We start from the raw sequence: 18284 nt of genomic DNA, 5'->3' as shown, positions 1-18284 counted from the left end.
TTATCACTTTAAGTGATGTTTTCCAACTTCAGTTAGCAGGGTACGAATACAGTGTGTATGTCCATCTGGCAAAACACACAACTCTTGCAAAGGCTCTTTAGTCAATATATGAGCTTGCTCATGGCCGCATATGGGTACTAGCTAAAGCCCCTTACCGGCAGCTGATTAGCAAAATCACGATGTCAGCGAACTGCAAATTTACAGTGAAATTTACAGTAAGCGTAACACAAAGTCAGACACTGGTGTGCCAAGTGTCAAGGAGGATCTGCAGAGCTATCAAACCTGGGGGGAAAAAATCATCCAAGTCCTTCATCTTCTGAAGACTTAAGCCAACTACTGAAATACTTACCACTTAAAGAGTGCTTATAAGACGTGATGCTGCTTTTTACCCAGCGAGTTATGGAAGTCCAGCCGGTATTGACTAGTGGATTAAAAACATTAAAAAAATATTCATTCATCCATCTTCTACCTACTTATCTAGCACAGGAACACTGGAGACTGCAGGCAAAAACCAGAGTAAGCCGAGGTGAAACTTTGAATGTACCAGTGGACCAGTGTGAGGTTTTTTTTTCCAGTGGCAAGAGTGTCAATCCTGCGATCAACCCCCAAGTTTTTCCCTGTAAGTTGGAGGACCTCCTTATAGGGCTGGATGTAGATTAACGTCATACCCAGGACAAAGCAATTGCAGGTTAAGGGCCTTGCCCAAAGACCTAACAGAGTAGAATCACTCTGGGCATTTACGGGATTTGAACCAGCAACCTTCCAGTTACTGGCACAGATCCCTAGCCTCAGAGCCACCACTCCATAATCAGACAGAACACTAAAGCCACAAATCAGGGCAAAGTGACCATGTTTAGCCACATAACGCATTTAAACCTTTAAAAACGGGACTAAAAAGCATTATTAAATTTAGCCAATAAATATTTGTGGGTTCACATTCACACCTGACAAACCAGGCTACAAGCATTTGTCCTTACATCAAGGCTCCCAATCCTAGCTTTTTCATGTTTATACGGGACTCGCTGAAGCTCCGCCCATTTTCTGCACCGAATCAAACGACGTACGCACACAGTCCAAGTTAAACTTTTATTCATATTCATACCATTTCCAAATATATACACGCAAAAATTACAAAAGCCAGACAGCAGATGACCTATAATTTAGCCTGCAGGCCGCCTCACTTTATACACATAAATGTATAACTGGGAGAGGTGGGAGGAAAAAGTGAAAATGAAAAAATTTCCCGGTAGGAAAATGAACGACACGGATGCGCGGCGCGGCATAGCATAGCTATGAAACATCTGGCAGGTGCACCTTGGGCTTACAAATGAAGCCAGAGAAAGAGTTACATTCCTACTCTTATGTACTGAAAGCTTTCCCAGTGAGGCTGTGAAAGGCACTTCTGAGCCAACCAGGTCCAGGTCAACTAAACATATTTTTTTAAACCTCTATTACAATTAAAAAACAAAACAAACAAACAAACAAATACTTTCCTTTGAACCTCAAATCAAATCATGACATTTCAATTTTAAATATATGCGATGCATATTAAGTTAACCATTCAGAGGTAACCGCGCGAGCAGCATTTACAACATACCACTTATCGCCGCTGGACAAACGAACATCCGGCAGGCGTCCGTAGGCGACGTAAGGGCTACGTGACGATGGGAATGTGGAATTCACTGTTATCGAAGAGCAGAGGCCTTTGGGGAGGCGAGGCGTTCTTGTCAGCTTTGTGCAGTAGCTTGAACAGTCCGGTCCCGATGTTCATCGGAATGCCCATAATAATACACTCGGATACACCTGTATGGGGGAACATACATTTCTCTGTAAAAGGGGCCCCGTTTTTGCTCCATTTCCTTCTGTAGATGTGCAATTACAGCCATCAAGCTACACAAACGCGCCGATAATTACCAACATGCAACTGAAAGATAAAGGCTGAAGGCTGATGTTCAAACATTGTTTCCCTCCCTCTCATAATGAATGAAGAGAAGGAACACACAAGCAGCAGATAAAACCAGCCGTAAATCGAACGAATCGCAACTTCACAGACAGGATCTACACTGACCGCACACGGAGTCCTTTTGTCCGAAGTACGCGGCGTCGAAGAGGTGATCGGCGGTTTTCTCGAAAGACGCCAGCATCAGCACGCTTTCCTTCATCTTCGCCAGGCCAAACCGGGTGATTCCGAGGATTTCGCCCTAAGGATGCGATTTCATGAACAAAAGGACATTCCCGCAGCGATTCCCGCATGGTGTTCGGAACCGGGAATCGGACGCTTTACCAACCTTGTAGGACATGAGGTCAGCCAGTAGCATGACATGGCGTCTGTCAATACTCATTCCGTGGTTCACCATTGTGTATTGAATCTCATTGATTATAGTGGACCTGGCAGCTTCAATGCCCAGGGTCTTCTCAACCTTTAAAGTGCAAGAGTAACTCATTTATAATGAGATTGTAAATTTAAGGCCCTGTCCCCTTTAAGAGGCGTGGCTCGTTTGGCAGGTGGGCGGAGACCATTCTCAGCAGGCACCTACCTCATAGGTGTTGTTTGACGAGGTCCTGCTGCCATTGACGCCATGGGTTGCCATGACGCTACGAAGGTTGTCTCCTTCCACCAGGAGCTTGTACTTCTCCTTGCCGCTCTGCTCGTCGATGTGAATGACAGCCCGGGCGACCTCGGGAATGCCCTGCACCACGATCTGCCCAAGGCCGAGTCGTTTAAAAAACATTTAAAAAGCAACACTGCTACAAACAATACAAAATGAAAAATACACCTTCAGCAATGTGACTTTTAATGCTAGTCTTAAGAACACAATTCGCCAGAAAACACTGACATCGTCACTCATTTCTGCTTCCCCAACGTTTCATTCTACTGCATTTCCTAATTCACCTATAAACTGATAAACTACATTGGGAGCTCTTAAAAAAAATAGATATAATACATTAAAACAGAATTGTACCAAAAGAGTGAATCCTAAAAAGGGTTTCTTGTTTCTGTGGAATTATCTTTTTTTTTTTTTTTTTATTAGGATGCTTCAAAGGCTTGTACTGGAATAAATTTTATTCTGTTTGCCTTGTTTAAATGAAGGTTTGAGCATAAACACTGAGGGCAACCCTGTGTCACATTCCCTTTGAGGAGAGTAATATAATAAACACTAAACATAAGGCAAAGCATAATGATGAGGTAATGTCCGCAGTGTTCGGCCACTACATCAGCCCGAGACCTGAAGCGACACCATCCAGCCAGCAGGGGTCCCCACCTTAGGCAGCTCCTCCTTTAGGGACTGCAGGACATAGTACATGGAGCTCTTGCTGCTCTCCCGGGGCGTCACACACACCACGGCCTCCCCGTGCACGGCGATGTCACCCGGCTTCACCCTCAGCTTGGACATGCAGATGGAGTAACGCACCGTCTCTGCGTTGACCTGCGTTAAGGGGGTAGGATGTGGAGACGCATTATGAGGCATGAACTCAACGGGGCCAACCTCGATCCAAAGGCATAGGGGAGTTTGGGGGGGGGGCAGCTGTTGAATGTTTGGGACCTTCTGCTAGACCGATCTTCAACTTGAGCGTACTCTGCCTTTGATCCTGGTGTTTGATGTTGTTAATGTGGTCATGGATGATACCATATGTGCCTTTGTACTGCTCTCCACATAACGCACAACAAAATCAGAAAAGTAACCATGGCGACAGAGTGGATGTCACGCTGCTTCTTCCATTGGTCCTCATGACCCACTTATCAGACGTTGTTACAATTTAAATTCGAACCTTATCGGTTCACCAATAAGCTTTTGCCGCTTTCAGAAATCTATACAGCTGCAGCCACCAGGGAGAGAGAGTCTGCAGAAGTATCAAGTCTGGCCTCTTCGGGGTTCAGACCCACGATGCAAATGGGCACTGCCCTTATATGGATGTGGCTAAGCATGCGAGACGCTGCTGAGAACCCATTGGAGGGGCTGCCGTACGGAAATGGAGTGCCAGAAAATAGTCATCCTGAACGTGCCGCTGAATGAATGATTTATACTGAGAAGTAAATGAAAATGTGACAAGGTGGGGCAGAAAGGCTGTATATGCTCAAAACCACCAGGAAATGGAACGAGGACCCGGCATGTTAAAGTAACACACAAAGGCCCCAGAGGATTATGGGAAAGACACCTCTCCTTATATGCATTTCTCCAGGACATCTGCTTACTGCACCCTGAAACCTCTTTACTGTGCTACTTGTTCAAACTTTTTTGTTGATTTGTTGTTTTTTGGATTGGCTCCCTACTCCCTACCTGGAACACTGACCTTTGACCTTTCCAGGACCATCTGCCCTGTTTTGCCTCACATTACGGACACCCCAAAAATCAGCCATCAAAAGAAGTCTAAAAGGTACTTTCAATATTGTTCAATCAGCAGTGCAGGGCCTTTAGATGAACGCTAACTGAATACTCTGCGATGCGCAACTGATCGTCCTACTGTAACTGATGCAGACCCTTTGGTTTTGAAGGACAATGGGACCTTTGCAGGAACAGCTGCAGGTTTCATCTGTTACATGTCCTGGATGCTGCTTCTTATTGGCATAATGGTCTTTGGGCAAAGAGAGAATAACTGTGTGCTTTGCTAATGGGTTCTCACCTGCACACACATCGCCTAACATGAGGTAGGATACCTGATCCATGGAGGGCCGGTGAGGGTTTTTGGGATGGCCTCTCAATCAGCCAATAACAGTGCGTCCCCAGGACTGGAGCTGAGAATCGCTGCTTTATTATTGGCTGATTAAGAGGTCACCAGACCTATGAGGTAGGTGCCCAAAAAACCTGACCCAACAGCTTCCACGAAACATTCCGCTCCTATTAACGTGATCCGTAGGCCATCCGGAAAATTCAGAGACGAAGCTGGATGCAGAGCTGTGACTCACCTCGAGCCGAAGCAGCCGGATCCGTTCCAGCGACAACTTTACGAGAATAAAGCAGTCATCGGGAAGAAAGACCTCCTCAATGTACTCTGAGATCTAAAGGGAGACGCGAGAAGCTGGAACGTTCATAACACACATGAACCACAGAAGCACCGGCTCGCGGAAATTCAAAAGAGCAATTTGCTCATGATTAATCTCTCGTCCTGGCAGCTCTGCCTTTGCTACGTGAAACACAATCCATGTCAAAGTGCAATTCTTTTTATAACGTCTCTGGATCGCGTCATGACCTCTCCGAGAAGAGTCTTCTCGATCCTCCCCTTCACGAGGCGGGCAAAGTCTGCGTTGTCCTCTATGTCCAAGTGGGCACTGATAATTGGGGTGCTTTGGGTGGGGAAAAAGCAGAAGTTAAAGAAGAAGAAACTCTGGATCTCAGTGTCTACCACTGATAATCTAGACACCTCAGATGATACAACATAGGACTCAAATGCCATGATACAGAAACCATCCATAGTAACTTCAAAACACAGACTCGGCAACACTGTGAAACGAATCTGTTCCAAAAGAAAGACCTAATCTGTCTAATCTATCATCAAAACCAAGCATGGAGGACTGAAGGAATACCCCAGATGACTGCTTCGGGACCCCATTCAGGGCTTTAGATTCCTGGGTCAGAGTGTTGTCCATCCTACCAGTCCACGGTGGAGAACGCTTCTCTAAGGAACCTCTGCACGATCCCTAACCACCCACCTTATATTTTTGGAGGCGTTGATGATCTCCTTGATGCGGGGTACCCCCAGCGTGATGTTCATAGAGGCCACGCCAGCGAAGTGGAAGGTCTTGAGGGTCATCTGCGTGCCGGGCTCCCCGATGCTCTGCGCGCACAAAGCGCCCACAGCAGAGCCCGGCTCCATCTGGGCCCTGGAGGAACCAGGGACAGGGACACACACAGATTAGGGATCTATACCTTTCTAGGGACAATCCATCCATTTCTATGGGCATGACCAAAATCCCAACTATAACCTTAACCCCACCCAGCCCTAACCTTAGCCATAAGCAACCAGACAATACAAGACTTTCGCTATTTTAGTTTTTTGATTGCATTCACAGATTTTTATTAAATTGTGGTTTATATTGGGGAGGGACGTGAAAACTGTCCACACAAGGTAAAATACATACCCGTGCGTGCACACACACGTGCACACACACACGCACACACACACACACACACACACAAGCAGGAACCCTGTACATCTCTGCTCCCCCAGCTAAACAAGACTAGTCAGTATCATTTATCTAGAAGTGTTCATTCCATCAAAGGACAAATTAAAATATTAATAACTGCATCACATAAAATGAAACCGATGCTTAAATGACTAAATTACGAGAGAGAGAGCAGCAGACTTTATCCACCTACTTACATGAGTAACATTATACAATTAACAGTTTTAGTCTTTTGCTTGGTTTGCTTGGCTCAATAAAAAAAAAAAAAAATGTACAATGATTTTGGGGCAAGCAGGCTGAACTGAACATGGCAGACTCATGACATTAGTTACCTCATGTATTTGTCTCTACACGTCTCCAGGAACTTCTCTAGCTGGGTCGGCGTGATCCTGTCGAGCTGGTACAGAACTTTTGGCTGGAATGAAACAAGATGCTGAAGCAAGGACCCCTAACCCTCGACAGCAGACGCATTTCACACCTCACAGGCCGATTACCTCTGTGCTGCCGTTATCGTTGATGCCATACTTGTCGCGGGTCTTCTTGATTTTTTCAGCTGCACTCTTGATGAACTTCTTTATTTCCTAATAATGTTAAAGTTCGAGTCAAGCATATTACTAGAAAAACAGAAGAGTAACACTGTACACGGCAGCGAATACAATTTCAATACAATTTGGCAAAGTAGGCATTTATATCAGCTTAAAAGGACTCCAGGTTCTTCGTTAAAAAAATTAATTAAAAAAATCACACATTTACGCGTTTTTCCATTTGACACACGGTGAAACCAGATTCAGGCAATACGTTAGCACACCCCGTCCTGTAAACGCACTGCTTGCATGATTAGTGTTCCGAAAAAATACATAAATAAAAAAATTTAAAATAAAAAAAATAAATAAAAATCAGCCCCAGTTCAAATGCAAGTAATTATTTCAAGCAAGACTAGGGTTGCAAAAAAAATCAGTCAACCCACAGCACCAACACGACATGCGGACCATCACTGTACCTCAAAGTACTTCACATAACCTGTCTCAGTTAAATCCTTCAGATAAAACAATTGGGGGGGGGGGGGGACAAAAATGATAATGAGATATGAGATAGATGAAAGAAAATGAGATAGCCGTGGTTATTTCACACCCCATCGAACAGGTGAGCCACACATGTGCACACCTGTCTGTGGAACATATTGACCACTGGACCAAATGCAACCCATGATCTTGTGTAGTGAAAGATGCTACGCAACTAGCAACCCGGCCTTCATAACGCCGCCAAGCTGAAGGGCAGCACGTCTACAGAGACTCAGACCACCTCTGTGAACAAGAAAGCTTCACTGGTCGATACAGAAGAGTGACAGGCGGCAAAATAATACCTCGACCCGCCTTGATCCAGGCTTCGGACCGCCTGGTTCCTATTGACGTTGGCTTAGGGCTGCATTATTAGCTGGAGAATACAGTAAATGCAGGCGGATGACGACACCCCATGGTTCAGGGGTCTTGTCCTGGATTTGAAGACCTATGTCTAGACTTAAGTGCTCGATGTTCTTTAAACAAGATTTGAAACCTATTTATTAAAAATGCATGTATTAGTCCCTCATTGGCACTCTTGTACCCAAATTAGCTGCCTGACAACTGTTTGCTGGTGTGGGATTCTTAGTTTTTTCACTTTATTTCCTAAAAATGTTACAATCTAATTCTGCATTTGGTCAGCCTGAGATGCATGTCATCTTGGACAGAAGTCTGCAAAATTAAACGGAAAAAGCAAGTTTCTGAACAGCATGTGAGAGAGGACAGGATCGGAAGGGACACGAGTCACTGAAGCATTAGGGTAAATGTCACCGCTTGCACCAGCGAGGGGGGGGGGGGGGGGGCTTTCAGTACAGGGCTGTTTGTCATCAAGTATCAGCTGATACTGGTTGAATAATGACTGACAGCGATGGGTGAGGGAGGGGTCCTAAGCGAAAGACGTCCCAAGATAAGATTTACCTCCAGGAAACTGTCCCGGCAGCACAGGAAATCGCTCTTTTTCATTATGGACTCTGCTGTCAGTATCAGCTCGTTCTTGCTGAGGGCCGGCTGCTCAGGGCAAGTGTAGACGGCCTTGGACGACAAACGCACAAAAAAAATTAATTAAATCAGATCTGTATTTTTACAGCAGCCCAGGGGCCTCCATCTTATATTACAGCACGGCTTTTCTCTTATGTTCTAAGAAATCAGTCGTACGACTACGATAGGTTCCTCCGCGGAACACGAGATGCTCCTTCAGCTCGCACTTAAACGTGCCCTGAAGTGGAGGGGCAGCAATCGAAACAGGATTAAGGTGTTATTTTGGGTTCCCAGCCTTGATGACTGCAGGACTCCAGACGGTTTAGTCTAGTCTCACAGCACATTTACTCGGCTTTTGCGTACAGCTTGAAGTCTGAATCAGACATAATATTTACGACGGACTTTGTCTGACATAAGCTACGTCTCCCGATTTAAATCTGAACATAAACAGCACAGTATCTTTATTAAAGACAAACTGCTGCAGGACTCAACTCACCCTGATGTTATCCAGCACTCTTTTGAACTCCAGCGGCTCATCTTTGCCCTCCATGGCGGCGGGATCGAGGCCGTCCCCTCCGTAGATGAACTGAATGATGTCGCCAGTGGAGCTGCGCACCGTGAGGTCGTACTGCGAGCAGAGGTCCTCCAGCGACTTCACCAGGCGCCTCTGTGGACGTGCAGAAGGTGAGAGGTGTACTCGACGCGGCGGAGGGCCCGTAGGGCATGAGCACACGCACGCAGAATCGAGCCACTTACCTGCATGTAACCCGTCTCGGCCGTTTTGACGGCTGTGTCCACGAGACCTTCTCGGCCGGCCATGGTATGGAAGAAGAACTCCGTGGGGGTCAAGCCCGAGTAGAAGCTGTCGGCGACGAAGCCCTTCGCGGCTGGAAGCTGCACGGAACAGAAACTAGTGTCAGGACGCAGAGCGTTCCACAGCCCATGTTCACGCAAGCCAAGCCCAGAAGAAGAGATATAAAAATAACAGCGAAAGCACAAGTAGACACCTGGATTATAACCTAATAATTTCAACATAAGGCATCTAGCTACTTGTGACTTCTTTCCTGACAGAACATTTAGCCGTCTCCTCATTTTAAAACCCCTTTTTTTTCCTAATTAGGCTTTACCCTCTAATGCAGAATTACTGCAATATCCATTAACGAGAGAACATAAAATGACAATAGTGATTAAAAGTTAAATCGAGGCAGGTGCTTGTTTCACTGGAGAAAAGGCCATATGTCAGTCTTACCTTGGAGTGCTTCTCGAAATGGGGAAGGGAGCGGTTCTCAAAGCCATCGGGCACTCGAGAGCCGCTGATGGCCTGCTGGCCCACACAGGCAATCATCTGTGAGATGTTAATGAAGGAGCCTTTGGGGTAGGGGGGGGGCAATTAGCACCGGACCGTCACATGCAGGCGACACTCGGCATCACCAAAGGAACCAGCATTACTCCGACACAACGAGACACCCAAGGGGGGTTGATTTATCACTACTGTCTATTAATGTCTAGATATCCTTTTACTGTCTAAATGTGTGTATTTATCTACTGCAGTAGTCACTAGCTTAGCTAAGTTACACCCAGCTCCAGACGCAAGCCCCGGACATGCGGCAGCCCACCTTTGGAGCCGCACAGCGCCATGATGAGTGGGCTGTTACTTTTGTCCAGCTCGGTGAGACAGGCACTGCCCGCGTGGTCTCTTATCACGGAGAGCTCCTTCAGGATAAGTGCCTGGGGATGGACGCACACACAGTCCCACGTGAGGAGGAACGGGCCGTCAGCTCTAACACGCAGCCACATAATGAGCAGAAACAAGCAAACGGTGCTCAGCAGGAGGGAGAAGCCATGTGAACGACGTCTCTATAAACAAACGTATGCGTACACTGCCGATTTGGCCTATTCTCAACGCGGAAAACAGAAAGAAGCGCTTAGTATTTCTGCTCATCAATACCTTTTTCAAAGACTTCAGAATCTGTACATTTTATAAAAAGGAAGAATAAAACTGTACATTAACAGGCACGTTTCAAGTAGTCTCGGCACGAATGAGCTTTTGAGGGGACTGAAAGTTCAAATAGGCTGCTGCACATTCCTCAACATTTGCGGAAAAAAATGTAATCAAATCAAATCTTGGAGTGTCTAGATATAGGGTTGTCACATGTCGAGTTTAGCCAATCGAGAAGTGTGTGTGTGTGTGTGGGGGGGGGGGGGGGTGTCACAGAGCCCCACCTCCAAGGTCTCCTCCGCGGTGCAGCCAGGCTGCTGCTGTAGCTTTCCCGTGTTCAGCGCCTCGATGTACTCGTCGCACTTCTTGTAGCCCGCGTCCAGCAGGTCCTGCTTGGCCTTCAGCAGACCCTGCCCGGGCGTCACGTCCCCAATCCCGATGGAGAAGCCTCGGTTGGCTGTGAACCGGGTCGAACATTAACCTCCTTCAATACCAACTGGAAGCATCAAGCTAGACCTGAGGACCCCAAAACTTAAGCAATTTTGTATCAATAATTATAAACTACTACAGCACAGAATAATCAAAAAAAAAAAAAAAAAAAAAAAAAAAAAAAAACTCATCACCAGGGTTACAAAGGGACAGAAAATTTCTGGAAACTTTCCATTGCAATTTTAGACATATTTCAAATTGGAAACTTCCCATGGGAAATAACAGGGAAAGTCCAATGTTTCAATGTTTCAAAAGAGGCTAAAACCAACGTGGCAGCTACATGGTGAGCGACGGTGAAACGCACAGAGGTAGACGGGAGCAAGCCTGGCGAGGCGGGACATGGCGTCGGCGGCCTCCATCTGCCCCCAGTCCCTCAGCAGGATGTAGAAGATGTTGTTCTTGGACCCCGAGCCCAGGGTGCCCTTGTCCATGCTGCCACACATGAGCTCGCTGTTTTGGATCACCACGACTGGATAGGGAGGTGGAGAGGGGAGAGGGTAGAGGGCGCCACAGGTTGGTATACTGTTCTCATATTTTTGTAGCGGCTGTCGGTTTACCACGGTGTTCCTCAACCCGGTCCTTGGGGACCCCCAGACGGCTCCCTCCCAGCACACCAGTACCATGTATTTGGTACAGATATTCCATTACTTGATTCGGCTGTGCTGGGAACTGGGAGGGAGCAAAAACGTGAGCTGTCTGGGGGTCCTGAGGACTGGGTCGAGAAACAGATTTACGATTCGAGAAGAAACTCACAGGAGTCGTTGTGGCACAGGTCCTCATTCCGCCCACAGTACTGCTTGCCCTTGGTCCGCAGGTTGGCTTTGACTGGACAAGACTTGCTGGGCTTCAAAATTAGACTGAAGATCTGCTTCCCGGTCCACAGAGCCACGGGCTAGCAGCAGACAGACATAAGCGTAAAACTGGACTCCCAAGACAGAAGATGAAAGAACATGTGGGACAGCTTAAAGAAAGAGATGGTGAGTAACTAGATACCTTCAGGATTGCAGGGGGTGACAGAGAGATCTTCATCTTTTCGTCCTTCCCTACGAGAATGGAGGCCACAATCTGACAAGCTTTTGCTCTGTCAAAGAAGGTGTCTTTCAGAGTAAGAAGGTAGGCTCCTGTGTGAAGAGAACACAAAACAAAATTGTTGTGGCACAAACCATGACCAAAACTAACATGCACTGCCCACTGTGGGGAAAAATAAAACAGCAATATGCAATATAAATACAATCTCTTATTGCTGAGAATTACAGAAAAATAACCTGTCAGGAAGTCCTGGATTGCAGCAATCAGAGGCTCTCCGTTCCGCGGGGTTACCAAATTGGCTTTGGTCTGGAATAAGATGAATATTCTTAGATATTTCAGAGCAGGAAGTCGCAAAAGCAATCAAGGTACCCATACAGAATACCCCCCCGGCCACCCAGTTCAGCTTTAATAAAACACCAGACAGTACTACACACCCCCATCAGCACCAGCGCCTCCGCTTTGGCCTCCTCGGTCTGAGGGAGGTGAAGGTTCATCTCATCCCCATCAAAGTCAGCATTGTAGGGCGTGCACACACACTCATTGAATCGGAAGGTCCGGTGAGGCTTCACTCTTGCCTGGAACGGCATTCAAACATAATGTGACCTTTTCACGCAAATTTTCTTAATGTGCAGCCCACCCTGCAGGGGGCGACGTGAGGTCAGGGGACTCACTATATGGGCCATGATGCTCAGCTTGTGCAGAGATGGCTGTCGGTTGAACAGGACAATGTCGCCGTCTATCATGTGCCTCTCCACAGTGTCCCCGTACTTCAGCTCCTGGGCCATCTTCTCACGATTCCCGTACTTCAGGAATCTACTCACGGATAAAAAGCTCATTCAAGAACCCCAGAGTAAAAGCCCTACACTGACAAACATTTTCTTTCTCCACAGTTATTACTTGTATATCAAAATAAAAATAAAAAAAAAAAAAACACTCCAGGTACAAAGCCGCAGCTAATATGGAGTCCGCATTTCAAGTAGTCGGCAAGTATGATGGGGCGGCTCATTGTTCAGTGTGTGAAGGATCTATTCCACCTCTATTTGGACACTGGTTAAAATTCCATGGTTAGTGGAGTGAAATCACTTCTGGGTCCTTGATTAAGGCCCTTAAGGTGACCACACACTTCCAACGACGTCTGGAAAAAACTATATCAAACACGTCGGCAAGAACAAAATTCGCACAGTGAATTGCATCATGGGGCATGAGATAATTGGCTGACCCCGCTCTTATTCTGTATAGTGCATACTGCCAGAAAACCAAACTGCCCGTTTATAAAAAGGTACACAGGCAACCAGCACCGTCAGCCAACTCGGACTGAACTCAACCAGTATGTTAACGACGCCAAATGATACTGCTCCATTCAAATGGCTCTTCACAACAGCTCGGAAGAAAGCAGAGGGCCCACCTTTTCATCTGCATGTGTCTCTGCTGAATGAAATTGGCGCCGGGGTGAAGATCGGGCCCATTGCGAACCAGCTTCCTCATCAGATCTATGTTGGCCTTGTTCACCTGTAGAGTAAACATGGTGCGTCAGAAAAAAGGACTGGGGTGGATGCAGGGGGAGCGTGGCTGGGGGTGGGTTACCTTCTCTGGGTAGGTGAGAATTTTGGCTACGTGGATGGGGACGGCCACCTCGTCGATCCGCAGGTTGGGGTCGGGGGAGATCACCGTCCTGCCGGAGAAATCTACTCTCTTCCCGGACAGGTTTCCTCTGAAACGCCCTAAAAACCCACAAGGGGGCAATCAGAGGGGCGCGGGAGGCCCGACCCAGGAGGACACCGAGCAGCGACAACAAAACACACAGAGCAGGGCTGGGATTCCCGCCAGCTGGAGGCAGCAGACGGCACACATCCGAGAGAGAAGACTGTCAGGCGGACGACGACACTACAACGCCACGGCTCTCACCCACAATGCACTGCGGCAGCCGTGCTGTTCGGTCACACACAAGGGCTGCAGCTTTCATTTAAATTGTTATGAGAAACAAACTGGTAAGCCTCCTTCAGCGATTAAAGAAGAGGTCACACCTACCACGCATAAATACCTCTATAAATAAAATATAATGATGCCCTGGGCACAAATATATGCACATAATTAAGCACTGAATTTAGCATCGTGTCTGTCTGTTGGCAATAATCACCTTTTCAGCTGTGCTACACACTTACCAGTAAAGCAAAAAAAACAAAACACACCAGCAAAGTAATTACAATATTGAGGCAAAGACTGATTGTAATTCCTTTACACTAATAACACACAACAAAACATGTCCGTGGCCTTTGAAATTAAAGCCAAAAGGGAAACTTCCACCAGGGGTGAAGAAATCGCAGAAAAGGGAAAACGAGTCCAACAGCTTGTGGGGGGAAAAAAGTGAAAGATTTTTAGAAATAAACTCACTACTTAGTATCTGTATTACCTAATGCGCATTTATCCAGTAAGAGCCCTGCCTAACAAGCGGTGTACGGACCCTAGATCTGAGACTACAGATATGATCCCAAGTTCTATACCCAGCAAGCTTTGAAACAAAAACTCTCACTGAAGTCCCCAAAAATAGGGGTGCATTTTAACCAGTGCCAGTAGGTCCCGCTCATTAGACTGGCTGACTGGTGGGCATCAGCAGACGCAGATCTGAGGACGTGACATGGCACCCCGAGTTAGCGGGGGCACCGTCTGCCATTATCTGCCGTATCGCATCGATCTGGGAACCGCTGTACCTCCTCAGCTCTGGGACATCATTGCCCTTCACGCCAAATCCAAACAGCGATGGTATCACAGAAAACCAAAGTAAATGAACAGTAAATGATGCACTGCAGACAGAAGCCTGGTAGGACTACGGAGCATGCCGACGCAATAATGTGCTGAGGAAGGGGCGGGGCATGCGGCGGAGAGGGTGTGGTCACCAGCTGAAATGTGGGAGGAGTCAGCACATATGACACACCTTGTTTTCCCTTGAGTCTCTGTACGAAGCCTCGGGTCCACTTCTTGGGCGCCATGTTGAGCGGGATCCCGGAGAGCTCGCTGTTGATGTACAGCGCGCACTGCAGCTGCAGGAAGTCCCAGTCCTCCATGATCATCTGGGTCTTGGCTCCCGACATGCGATGCTGCTCAGAAAAGGGATCATTACACATTCATTAGCCGGATAGGAAAAAGGTTAAAACTCACTATGTAGGGGAAATTCCTAAGCTGACGTTCCTAGGCGAATATTTCAATTTCACCCCAAAGCATCTTTCCAGAAATCACATCCCGGTTCCTCAAGATGATTCGCAGACTTTGCAATGAGCAGTTTAATGTAGGAACTATTTTCTTCTACCGAATTCCACACACACAAGTTGCATCACCGCGCAGAACATATGAGCACGAGTACAAACACGCCGGTAATATCTTCTGCGTGCAGTGGTACAATTCATTTGCAATGTTTATGCAATGATCTGCATTAAAAAGAGAAATGGAGATGTTCCGTACATCCAGAACAGTAAGGCATCCATAGAATCATGTTACATCCGAAGTAGTTTCACAAATACTGCTACTGCTAGTCCTGAATGCATCTCCTTAACACATCTAGTGCTCCTCTTTGTGCCAGAAACACAGACTAACACCACATCGGAGGCTGTCAAAGCACAGGCTCAATACTGGGCTTAGTCAAGGAGCTCTTGGTATATAAAAGCTACTTTGCCGTCAGTGGCCTGTTGGCAGCCGGGTGCCATGACAGAGGGGGACAGGACGACAGACACTGCCACCTGCTCTGCGTGAATGACAATTATGGTCGTCATGGACACACAAAAGGCTGCACCTTCTTGATGACATCATTGAGGAAGATGATCTCCGTGAGCTTCATGGTGAGGTCGTCCTCGTTGGTGCCCGACTTGAGGTCGCTCACGACGGAGGGCCGGATGCAGAGGGGGGGGACCAGCAAGCGCGTGAGGATCAGGTCTGCCGGCTTGCCGGTCTCGGGGTTCATCAGCAGCAGCGGGACGTCCTCCGACGGGATCCTCTTGAACAAGTTCATCACGAGCAGGGGATTCAAGTTCTCCTGTGGGATGCCAAGAGCAGAAAAGGCATACGAGGCTTTTAGTGCGCCTTACTTCTAATGAGCCATTTATGTGCCAGTCAGCAACAATGAAATATGTTCCGCATAAAACAAAATGCTCTCAAACCACAGCATGATGACCAGGCCGCTAAACGGACCAAGATCACCAGGGTAACCTAAGGACCAGGCCACTAAACGGACTTAGGTCTCCTAAGTAACGTATAAAACAGGCCACTCATCGGAACCAGGCTCACCTGAGCTCGAGTCAGTAAAGGTTCCACTTCTTTGTTGTGCTCTATCGCGATATCGAAGGACTGAAGGAAGTCAGACACAATCGTGTCCACAACTTTCTTGGTGGTTTTGTACTTTTCGTGGATGATCTTAAGCAAGCCACACTTTTTTACAGGGCCTGCAAAAACAGTGATCAAATACCAGCACGTTGTTCAGAACAATGAAGAAAATGATGTCAAGGCGTCCCATACAAACGACTTAAACATGAATAAAATCGAGGACATACAAGTTTCACATTAAAAAAAATTATATTTCAAGGATTTTGATCTTCAAGAATCTCTGTTATGAGCACACAGGAACATTTTCATTTGCCCAATCAAAACAAGTAAAAATTAAAGTATCCATTTCGAATACTGCCTTTAATTTGGAATTAGGTGACAACTAAGCTATTTGTAACTTTTATACAAGGAGAAAAAAGCCAGGATCTTATGAATAAGTTACCATTAAAGGCAGAGCAGTTTAGGCAGACGGTCTTTTTACGACATTTGTCTGAAATCTTCTTCTTTAATCCCCTCTTCTGCAGATAAGCTAAACCGGGCCGTTTCAGGTAATCGAGGAACTGCCTTTTCTCCTCCTTGGAAAGCATGATGTGTGAACAGGTTTTGCAGATCATCTGTGTAGAGAAAAAGCGGGAGGAGATGATTTTAAATGAATATGACAGAAATGGGGTAGGATACGTATAAACTTCACGATATGACGAACATGAGGAGCGTCATAAATAAAACAGTCTAACGTCACTCTGCATTTTCCTGACAGAAAGAGGTCAGGAGTGTTGAGAAGAGAGATACTTCCATAACCACAGAGAGTGGAATTACGACACGCCCCACATGTCGATCAATGGTCGGCTTATCCTCAGCTACAGAGATGCAAAGTTCAGATCTGGAACGTAGAAATCTAGACGGGTTTTAGAAGGTTTTGTTCCAACCAAACAGTTATGTACTCTGCGACTGTTATTATACTCAACTGGTTGATTGGAACAAAACCTTGTTCTGGAATAATGCTTTCTGGACATGTACTTTACACCTCTGATCTGCTAGACTGCACCTTCGCAGAATCCAACAGTTATCGTTGAGACACAACAGCCCTGTACTTCACATCCCGAGCCATGTTTCTCCCATCGGCCGGTGCACGTGCCTGGAGGATCCCAATAATGGCCTTGAAATATCCCACGTGGAAACAGGGCAGCTCCAAGTCAAGATAGCCATAATGCCCCAAACAGTCGGCCAGATTCTTCCCACACGTCTCGCACGGTCGGTCTTTCTCGCTCGTCCCCTAAGATGCATGGAGAAGAGAGAAGGACGCTCACTGCCCGGTTATGGGGATCGGCCCAAAAGCGAGCACTGACAGCGATATAAACAAAGCAAGCAGAAGCACTGGCTTACCATGCGGTGATCCAGGACTCCGTAGGGCAGCGGCGTGTGGCTGGTGTCCTGGCTGTAGAGGTTCTTGCTGACCACCTGGATGTGAGCCTGCTGCCGCATCTGCTCCGCCGATTTCATCCCGAAACAGATGTGGCTTCTGTACGGTGGTGGAGAAAAACGCAAGGGGACACCAAGATAATATGAGGCACGCATGTGATGTTTATCATTAATGCAGTCAGGACACTATGTAAGACTTCGGTCGTCAAGAATTAAAATAATACACAGTCAAAGAAAAAGGGCGAAAATCATGCCTGTATTCCAACGGGACAATATCATTGTGATCAACTCATGTGAACCACAAAAAGTACTGCATACACTTTAGAAAAACCCTTTAGCATGAGTAGCAGTTACCTTAAATCTTAAACATATCAATCGCATTTAACTGCAATAAACTATTCCAAAATATTCCACAACCATATCTGGTAATCCTACCAATCATCTTGTTTTGCGAATGCACATCTATTGCAGAAACACAAAAGGCACGAAGCTAAATTGCACCTACGGCGAGCAAAATAACATCTGTTTAACGGACTGGCAAATTAAACATTTAATTAGATAAGGAAAATGTGTATGATGGCACTCACATCTTTTTGGCCACATCTGTTTCTCTAAACTGCTCCTTCACCATCGTGACCCCTCTTCACGAAAGCAAGGCTCTTTGGAGAAAAGAAGGCTACGAAAAGCACCGCTGTCAGTTTCTATAATAATAATAATCACCGGGTTAAAATAGATTCACCCACCCCACCATCAATGCATGTCACCATGTTTCTTTCCGTACGGCGCTGCAGTCTGACCTTTAACTCTGCCGACAACGAGCTCTGACAAGAGTACGACCCAAACAGGGCTGCTCTCAGCAAACACTGCCACCCAGCGGCTAAATGTCGACAGCGTCGCGCTTCTTCGCATGGAACGTAAATATCGTCAAATTACCAAT

At 46.7% G+C, this 18284-nt stretch overlaps 1 protein-coding gene across 2 annotated transcripts; it reads right to left on the bottom strand.

Moving 5' to 3' along the window:
- Positions 1 to 1072: 1072 nt before the first annotated feature.
- On the bottom strand, positions 1073 to 18158 carry polr3a (polymerase (RNA) III (DNA directed) polypeptide A). Of its 2 annotated transcripts, XM_048986980.1 has the most exons (32): positions 17935 to 18158; positions 17312 to 17447; positions 17064 to 17201; positions 16371 to 16542; positions 15893 to 16047; positions 15402 to 15641; positions 14550 to 14712; positions 13202 to 13338; positions 13023 to 13126; positions 12289 to 12430; positions 12052 to 12192; positions 11854 to 11923; positions 11582 to 11709; positions 11342 to 11480; positions 10893 to 11057; positions 10384 to 10556; positions 9777 to 9888; positions 9410 to 9528; positions 8917 to 9054; positions 8657 to 8827; positions 8101 to 8214; positions 7125 to 7160; positions 6619 to 6705; positions 6457 to 6539; positions 5651 to 5821; positions 5191 to 5284; positions 4907 to 4999; positions 3264 to 3428; positions 2538 to 2702; positions 2289 to 2420; positions 2069 to 2201; positions 1073 to 1803 (listed from the first exon to the last, which is right to left on the bottom strand). In XM_048986980.1, exons 1-32 carry the CDS (start codon positions 17976 to 17978, stop codon positions 1655 to 1657), a joined length of 4209 nt encoding a protein of 1402 aa, XP_048842937.1. In that variant the 5' UTR covers positions 17979 to 18158; the 3' UTR covers positions 1073 to 1654. The 2 variants fall into 2 exon arrangements, with proteins under 2 accessions (XP_048842937.1, XP_048842938.1); XM_048986981.1 differs by lacking the exon at positions 7125 to 7160.
- Between the last annotated feature and the right edge of the window lie 126 nt (positions 18159 to 18284).

Source organism: Brienomyrus brachyistius, chromosome 20 (assembly GCF_023856365.1).
Source record: "Brienomyrus brachyistius isolate T26 chromosome 20, BBRACH_0.4, whole genome shotgun sequence".
NCBI classification, from domain to species: Eukaryota; Metazoa; Chordata; class Actinopteri; order Osteoglossiformes; family Mormyridae; genus Brienomyrus; species Brienomyrus brachyistius.
The sequence above is the reverse complement of the archived record's forward strand: the minus strand, read 5'-3'. Positions and strand labels throughout refer to the sequence as shown.